Source organism: Hylobates moloch, unplaced genomic scaffold (assembly GCF_009828535.3).
Source record: "Hylobates moloch isolate HMO894 unplaced genomic scaffold, HMol_V3 SCAFFOLD_21, whole genome shotgun sequence".
NCBI lineage: Eukaryota > Metazoa > Chordata > Mammalia > Primates > Hylobatidae > Hylobates > Hylobates moloch.
In genome coordinates, this window is record NW_026652296.1 from 15075248 (window position 1) to 15084394 (window position 9147).

General features: G+C 43.1%; 1 protein-coding gene across 1 annotated transcript; it reads right to left on the minus strand.

Annotated features, from left to right (window-relative positions):
• Positions 1 to 2035: 2035 nt before the first annotated feature.
• WFDC13 (WAP four-disulfide core domain 13) lies at positions 2036 to 6053 on the minus strand. The gene is made up of 3 exons (XM_032142732.1): positions 5966 to 6053; positions 3630 to 3780; positions 2036 to 2078 (listed from the first exon to the last, which is right to left on the minus strand). Exons 1-3 carry the CDS (start codon positions 6051 to 6053, stop codon positions 2036 to 2038), a joined length of 282 nt encoding a protein of 93 aa, XP_031998623.1.
• Between the last annotated feature and the right edge of the window lie 3094 nt (positions 6054 to 9147).

The window sequence follows — 9147 nt, forward strand, 5'->3', positions numbered from 1 at the left end:
CAACCAACCAAACAACTGGAGTTTAAGGTAGAAAGTACACTGTGATCCCTTTATAAAACAAGAATTTTGGATAAAGGAAGGATTGGCAAGATGTGGATAATAATAAGTTCTTCTTAGACTCTCTGCCGGCAACCTTATATGTGCTTTGCATGTGTCCTTTTATTTCATCTTGATGACACAGCTAAGGGTTAGATATTTTCCATCTGCATTTTACAGATGGACACATTGGGGTTCCAAGGACTTAGGAAATGCCCAGCATCACCAGGTTGGCAGGCCAGAGCTGGACTGAGTACCAGAGTAGCTAGGACCCTTAACCTTAATACAGAGATATTACCCCATGTGAATGGATACCATTGGGCTTTCTTTTTTTGTTTTTTAGCATATTGTAAGTTTTCATAAGTAAATATAGTTTTAAGAAAATAGTAGGCAGCTGATATTTGAGGGACTTTGGACTGTTCAGTGAAGATCTTCTTTGTAGGAAAAACTCATCAAATGTTAGAATTGATCTACTTTTTGCCAGCCTCTTCTCATCCTTATTTGAAAAGTCTGAATTGTATCCTTACTATGTGCAAGGCATGGCGCTAGGTGCTATGGTTCTATGGCAAAGAAGTCAGACACAGTTTCTGCTTTTATGGGACTCATACTCTAAACAAAGAAAATGCTAACTTAAACAATTATAAGAAAGTCTGATAAGGTTATGGTAGGCCAAAGATAGGGCACTGCAAAAGACAAAGAGAGGGACTAATTCTGTCTGGAGTGAACTGGTGAAGTTTCTATGGAGCGTTTAATAGAAACCTTGAAGCATGAGTGGGAGCTCATCAGCAGCATGGTGGGCTCACCAGAGCCTGGGCAAGTGCTTGTGCGCCTAAACTGCTCCACTGACCTCCACCTGCTACTATTTATCACGCTCCTTTGTACAGGGTTAATAAAAGGACTAAGCTGAAAGACCACCATTCTAATTTGGAACATCTGGAGACATCAGAAGGCCCATTAGAAGACCCTAAACTTCTAATTTTTTCTTTCAAATACTCTGAAACGAAATCCACCAACTTATGAATACTATCATTTTTTTGGTGGTGGAATTCCACAGGACTCCATTTTGTTCACCATTCTTGAAGCATCAGTAAAATAATGAAGATGATTCCCACTCCCTCTTTTTTTTTTTTTTGAGATGGAGTCTCACTCTGTCGCCCAGACTGGAGTGCAATGGTGCACTCTCGGCTCACTGCAACCTCCACCTCCTGGGTTCGAGCAATTCTCCTGCTTCAGCCTCCTGAGTAGCTGGGATTCCAGGTATGCACCATCACGCCCAACTAATTTTTGTATTTTTAGTAGAGACGGGGTTTCACCGTGTTGGTCAGGCTGGTCTCAAACTCCTGACCTCGTGATCCACCCGCCTCAGCCTCCGAAAGTGCTGGGATTACAAGTGTGAGACACTGTACCCGGCCCACTCCCTCTTTTTTCAGAGAAAAAAACTGGAACCCGAATGAGTGACCTTGTAAGTGAGTTGCTGGCAGTTTCTACCTTTGCAGAGACCAAGTTCTTCCATCCACATGGCCTTGTGTTGTACTCCCAATACCCCAAGGCATAGATGTTTTCTTCATATTTCACATGGGGGAGGTGACTGTCTCAGAGAGGTACAGTGAGCAGACCAAAGTCTCAGGGCGTGAAGGGCTCAGCTTGAGTCCCTGCCCAGGGTGCTGTCAACCCGGAGGCTAGAAGAGCTTGTTCCTTGACAAAGCCTCAGATCTGAGTGCCCTGGGTTCCCCCTGGGCCATGACTTGGTTCCTTACGTTGCTCTGTGTTGCAGAATTCATGCTGGACTGCACCCTGCCTCCCCCAGGGAGTGCAAAGATAGCCCTTGGAGGGGAATGATGGAGGAGGAGGCTATCAGGTAACGAGAGGCCATTCTGACCTTGTGGGATTGTGGTGCCCCTGGTGAGGCTACAGGAAGAAAGTGAGCATCCCTGGGAATCCCACTCGAGGAAGGCCAGACCAAATCCCTGTACTTATAAAACGCTCTAGGAAATATGCCTCAGTTGGCAGGCATGATGACTTTTGAGCCCTTGTGTTTATTTCTGTAGAAGAAAAATATTTCCAAATATTAACTGGTGAAGTTTTATTTTTAGAGATATATATTTTTCTTTCAATTACTTCTACCATTAATATTAGACCATGAAGCTCAGTTCTCTTGCCATAGGGAAGGCAGAACCTCAAAAAACTCAACGACACCAAAGGTTATATTTATGCTTCTGCATTCCAATGTAGAGCATTGAAAGATGTGGAATTTAATTGCAAGGGCTAGTCTCTTCAAAGAGAAGTGGTTGCCTAATCGCCAAAATTCACAGCAATTATGTTGGCAAGTAATGTTTTAAAGCTTACATGGATAGTCTATTTTAACCTCACTATTATTGTTCCAGTCTTAAAGATGAGGAAGTTGATCCCCAGAGAGAGGTTAATTAGCTTGTCTAAGGTCATTTGGCTAAGAAGTGGTAGAGCCAAGATTTGAGCCCAGGTGTTTGGCTTTGAGCCCATGCTTAATCACTCTGCACATTATCTCATATGCTGGGTATACTGCTCATGGTAGGGAATACAGCAGGGAACAAGACTGCCAGGCTTCCCTCAAGGGGCTCATTGGTTGAGTCTTCCACTGTGGGTCTTATGAAATTTCATTTGGGCCTTACAAAGCAGGCAAAAACAAGAGTCCTTATTTCACTCATGAGGAAAAGAAAGTAAAAAAGAGGGAATTGTCTTACTCAAGGTCATAGAAAGACATAGTTGCAAGATGGGATTAGAAACCATATGTCCATCAGCACCCTATGTCCTTTCTCTGCCCTGGGAGCACACTCCATTTAGCAGGCTTGCAGCTAGTGTTAATGTCTGGACAATTAATCAAAACTTCCTTTGGGCTGGATCTCCAGAGCCCAAGGACACTGGTGGCCAAAGGATGGTGTCTTGTGAAAGGAGGGCAAGCAAAAGTGTAGGACAAATTTTGCTTTGGGATTTTGGTTACACCTGCATGTAGAGTGTCCCTGGGATAAGGGTGGCTTCTGGGTTGGGGGAAGGTCTGTGGATAAAGGCATTTGTGGGTGTGTTCAGAGAGGCAGAGTCAGAGATTCACGGATGTGGTGATGGGATGTGGTGATTGGGAGGGGAGGAGGGCTTTTCTAATCAGGACTTTTATGGAAATTATCCTTGGTCAAGAGAAGGGGCATGTTGGCAACATGGCCACCAAGGAAAAAAAGAGATCCAGGCCGGGCGCGGTGGCTCACGCTTGTAATCCCAGCACTTTGGGAGGCAGAGGCGGGCGGATCACCAGGTCAGGAGATCGAGACCACGGTGAAACCCCGTCTCTACTAAAAATACAAAAAAATTAGCCGGGCATGGTGGCGGGCGCCTGTAGTCCCAGCTACTCGGAGAGGCTGAGGCAGGAGAATGGCGTGAACCCGGGAGGCGGAGCTTGCAGTGAGCCGAGATCGCGCTACTGCACTCCAGCCTGGGTGACAGAGCGAGACTCCGTCTCAAAAAAAAAAAAAAAAAAGATCCAGCACAGTTGCTGGTAAGGGACTCTTCTGCTGGGCTCCCACCAGCAGCTCTAGGATCAGGCCTGGATATGAGATATCTCTTACCTGTTGCGCTTTTGAAATGTTTCTGATGAACAGACTATCCCACAGAAGGAGGAACAGCACTGAAATCCTTTCTCGCAATCTTCCTGCATTGTACACAGGTGAGTACAGTTTTCAGGTTCCGATATGCAGGGTGGAGGTTCCAAGATATACTCTGGAACATAGAACAAATAAGAGAAGGGCCTCACCAACAGGCTGGAGTAATGTTCAGAACTCAGCCCAGGGAACTGCCAGGAAACCTGCCACCCTCATCTGCCTTGCATGGTTCCAGGGTGGTGGCATCAGGTTTTGTCCTCAGCTGCTGCCTTCCTCTGAGTTCTGAGCAGGGAAGCAGGGCATGGATATTTTTTGATCAAGAATAGAGTTTGGTAGAACCCTGCACCCACTGGTCATTCACCATCCTTGTAGTTCAGATGCCAAGTCCCCACTGACTATGGTTGGGTCCATATCAAGGGTATTAATGGTGTATGTGGTGAACAAGAAAGAGGTCTGTATGTTCGTTCTGCACTGACTCATTGTGTGGTCTTGAGTTGTAGAGCTTCTCATTAACAACATAGTTTACCCTGGGGTTAGCCTAACGTGGGTTATTTGTGTATAGGAAGAATGAGCAAAAGGTAAGTTTTGGTAAAGGATGAAGACCACGCATTAAATTGAAGGTACTGGATCTGAGAACTGGGACCCAGTTCACAAGTAAGTTCTGGGAGTGACTTCTTTCATGGTAAGAAGGGTGGGGATTTCAGAATGGTGTTCAAAGATTCAGCTTCTTTTTCTTCCTTGGTGTCTCTCGATCAGGAGGCCAGAGCACCAGGATGCCCCACTTTCTACTGTTAGAGAAGAATAAGCATCGTTATGTTGACTTCCTATTTCCTTCCCTACTGCCAAGTATTTCAGTTCAAAGCTAAGACCTACCTGCCCTGGGAGAGTCTTCCCTAAGGACTTCCTTTCTATTCCCGGACTCTAAGGATGGGCCCCATTAATCCCTTTCCCCAAGCCCTTCCATGTCCTAATTTTTGTACCTTGTGACTCTCCCTTTCTTTGGGGGCAAAAGTCAAAAGTGGGGCATTCTGTTGCCCATCTGTGGGTCTATTCCTCTGCAAATATTTGCAATTAGAAGGAAAGCTATAGGATATTATGATGATTTGAAAGGAATGAATGAAGAAAGAGGTCATGACTATAACTGTAGCAGCAAATGGCACCAGAATTGGGGTAAAGAACCTGAGGTCCAAGCTGTTGACAACCAATAACTAGTACTCACCCCTGGCTTCTCAGCTATTCTATAGCTCACTGGGCACTGCAAGAAATTGGAACTAGTCCACATTTTGAAGAGCTTGGGGCTCAATAGAGCAGTTTATGGATAGACGTCATGATCCAGAGATCTCAGAGAGGTCACCCTTTTCAAGTCTTGACCTCTCTTCTGGGTATCTGGTCCCAACTTCACTCACAGCACTTACCAGTCTTTTAGAAAGCCTCTTTGTGCCTTTCCTCAAATTCTGATTCTCCCATTAACTCTACCCTGGGCACTCCTATTTTCTTGTAGCTTGCTTAGTCCCTCTTAGTCCTACAAACCTGCATGCCTTTTCTGAAACTTCTTAAGCAGGACCTAGCCTTCCCAGGCACATGAGCTACCACACTTATCCCTCTTCTGAGCCGCCAGTATTCTGAAGATGTTTTCCCCATAGAAGAGTGGATGTATGATGAATAACAGTTCTTTTCCCACTTGGTATTGGTTAGGGTCAACATTACTAGAGCCAGAGCTCTTTTGAGTTGAGCTGGGCAGTGGTGGCTGCTGAGATGGACTCTACACTGTCCCATTGATGCTAAGTACCTCTGGAGTTTGAAAATGTGGAATAAAAGGCAAGACTTCCTTTGCCTCCTTCCCAAAACATCCTCCAACGTCAGGGTTATGTAGATTCTAGCTTGAGTTCTACCAACTTCGTTGTCTCTCTGTTTTATTGCTTGAAAAGTGAGTCCAAGCATCCATGAAGGAGCCACGGGCAGCAAGACTAAGCTGGATGATGAGGCTGATCACATTTACAGCATTTAATATTACTGAGCATTTACCACGGTTTAGTAAGAGTGAGCTATGTCTGCATGCATTATCTGTTCTCCTCCTGTATTCATTATAAGGATAAAACCTAAGGCCCAGATACCATAGTATAGTGACCCAAGGTCCCTCAGTAACAGAGCAGGGATTCAAACCTAGATCTTGCCAACAATAAAGCTTGGGCCCTTGAACATGACACGGTATTTTTCCAAGAGGTGTGACAGACTGTCAGCCCTCAGATCCTCTCCTGTCCACACACGTTACTTCCCTCCTTGGGCCCAGACCCAGCACCTACTCAGAACACGCTGCTTGGGACTCCCAGGCACCAGCTGCAGTGCTAGGCAGAACACCACCAGGAACTGGAGAGGCAGCACAGACTTCATGGTGTCAGTGGGATGGGTGAGTAAGTTCTGGCCAGGGATTGCTGGGTTTGACCAGGCACTGCTGTGAGGAGAAGAGAAAGAAAGAGGGCAAAGTGGAGGCCCAGTGTGACTAGGCTTTCACCGTGTACTCCAATCAAAATGGACAGGGCAGGAATCCAAGCACCTCCCAATCACACCCACTCCAGGGCCATGTAGTTTTTTCATATCCTCCTTTATCCCCCTTATCTTGACCTTGCTATCTCTTTCATCTGTATCTAGATCTTATTCATGTCCCTTAACATTTTTTATAATTTTCCCCTGTGGAAATTGTACGTCTTTGTTATATTTATTCAAGGATTGATTTTTTTTTTTTCTTTGAGACAGAGTCTCGCTTTGTCACCCAGGCTGGAGTGCAGTGGTGCGATCTCTGCTCACTGCAGCCTCCTCCTCCCGGGTTCAAGCAATTCTGTCTCAGACTCCTGAGTCGCTAGGATTACAGGTGTGCACCACCACGTCCGGCTAATTTTTGTATTTTTAGTAGAGATGGGGTTTCACTGTGTTATCCGGGCTAGTCTTGAACTCCTGACCTCAGGTGATCTGCCCTCTTCAGCCTCTCAAAGTGCTGGGATTATGGGTGTGAGCCGCCGTGCCTGGTCTGAGGCTTGAAATTTTAAAAGGAAATTGTAAAATGTTGTCATAACTTTTCAATTAATTCCTTTTGTTTGCTGCTAATATAGGGAAGTTAACTTTCCAGTTTGCTCAAAAATCTCCACCATGACAATTATTTGACCTCACTGAAGCCAACAAACATTGACTTTTCACTTCCCTATTTCGTAGTCCTCCCCTATAGGTGTTTCCTTTTCTATCAATGTAGGATTCAGAACCTGTCATTTAAATCTCCTTGCTTGAATCTGACTACAAAAACTGCAACCTTGAATGAATCCAACCATCAATTTCATTGAAGCTTGAACCTAGGCAGATAATTGTTGCTGGGGGAAAATAACTGGGCTACTAAACAGCACCATAGATGCACCATCACCAAACCAAAAAGGGTCTGGCAATCTTACTAAGTTTCTTCAGTAAGCCAGTGTTCCCACTTTCTACAAATACTATTTAAAACTTGCTTACCTCTCTTTAAACCTTGGATCTTTTCTTCTTTCCACGAATCTGTAACTAGTTAGCTTGCTAAATTCTCCCATTGTCTATTATGGTTTCTTTGTGTGTTCTCTTCAGTGTTTGTCATAGGCAAATAAGAACAGTTATAGTTTTCTTCTTCAAACTTTATGCCGTTTTTAATGCCTCACTGTGCCGGCTAGGCCCTTGAGTACATCATATGTAAGTGGTGATAGTGTGTATTTTTGTCTGATACCTGATTTAAAATGAAAACTTCTTGTTTCCCCTTTTAGAATTGTCTCCACTTTAGGTTTCTCATAAGCACCCTCTATCAGGTTTAGAAAGTTTTCTTTCATTCCTAATATAACAAGAAATTTTAAATTAGTTTATGTCAGATTATATGTATTGTTTTCTATGTATATTGAGATGATAACATTTTTATATCCTTTAATCTGTTAATGCAGTGAACATTCAGATTTTCAAACATTGTCATTTCTATGGTAATATAAGGTGATCATTGAATATTATCATTTTTATATTGTTTGGTTTAGTTTGCTATTTTTAAGGTATTTTACATCTATGTTCATAATGAACTGGGCCTGTAACTCTCTTTCTCATATTGTCCTTGCTTGGTTTTATAGCAAGTTTATGCTGACTTCATAGGATGTGCTGAGTAGCAGCCCTTCTTTATCAATTCTCTGGAAATTCTTGATTTAAGATAATTAGTTACTTGAACTCTCAACTCTGTTTTTCTTGCACGAATATACTCATTTGCACTTGTTGTTTTCATTTAACAATAGATCCTGAAAACTGCTCTCCAGTAGTTCATAACAATTTTTCCTCTATTACAGCTGCATTTGACATACACCTTAGTCATACTGCCAGTCTCCTATATTTGGTCATTTAGGTAGTTTCCAAGATTTTGCTATTATAAATAATGCTGCAATGAACAATTATGCATGATTTTCTGTATTGTTTGAGGTATAATATCAGTAAATTTCTAAAAGTGTGATCATTGGTTAAAAGGATAAATGCACAGCTGGGTGCGGTGGCTCACGCCTGTAATCCCAGCACTTTGGGAGGCTGAGGAGGGCAGATCATGAGGTCAGGAGTTTGAGACCAGCCTGGTCAACATGGTGAAACCCCGTCTCTACTAAAAATACAAAAAATTAGATGGGCGTGGTGGCACATGCCTGTAGTCCCAGCTACTCAGAAGGCTGAGGCAGAAGAATCGCTTGAATCCGGGAGGCGGAGGTTGCAGTGAGCCAAGATCGAGCCACTGCACTCCAGCCTGGGCAACAGAGCTAGACTTTGTCTCAAAAGAAAAAAAAAAAAAAAGGATAAATGCACATATAGTTTGGCTAGATATTGCCAATTTCTACTTCATAAAGATTATACCTTTTTGTAATGCCACCAACAACGTGACTGTGCATGTTTCCTACAGTCTCACTAACAGAACGTGTTGTCATTCTTTTGAATTTTTGCCAAAACAATTGGGTGAGAAATGTTATTTCTGTAGTTTTTGAGGTTCATTTACTATGTAGCATGCACCAGTACTTCATTCCATTTTATGGGTGAATAATACTCCATTGTATATATATATCACAATTGTTTATCCATTCATCTGTTGATGGACATTTCAGCTGTTTCCTTGCTTTGGCAATTGCAAATAATGCAGCTATGAACATTTGTAGGTGATTATTTTTTTGAGTGTATATTTCTAGCTCATTTGGGTAAATATTTGGGAGTAGAACTGCTGGGTCATATGTTTAACTTTGTATGTTTGCTTTTTTGAGGAAACTCCAAACTCTTCCCATAGCAGCTGAACCATTTAATACTTCTATCAGCTATGCACGAGGGTTCCAATTTCTCCACATGCTTGCAAACACTTATTATTTTCCTTTTTAGAAATTATAGCCAGTCAAAAAATGTGAAGTGGTATCTCACGGTTTTTATTTGTATTTCCCTAATAACTAATGATGTTGAGCATTCCCCATCCGCC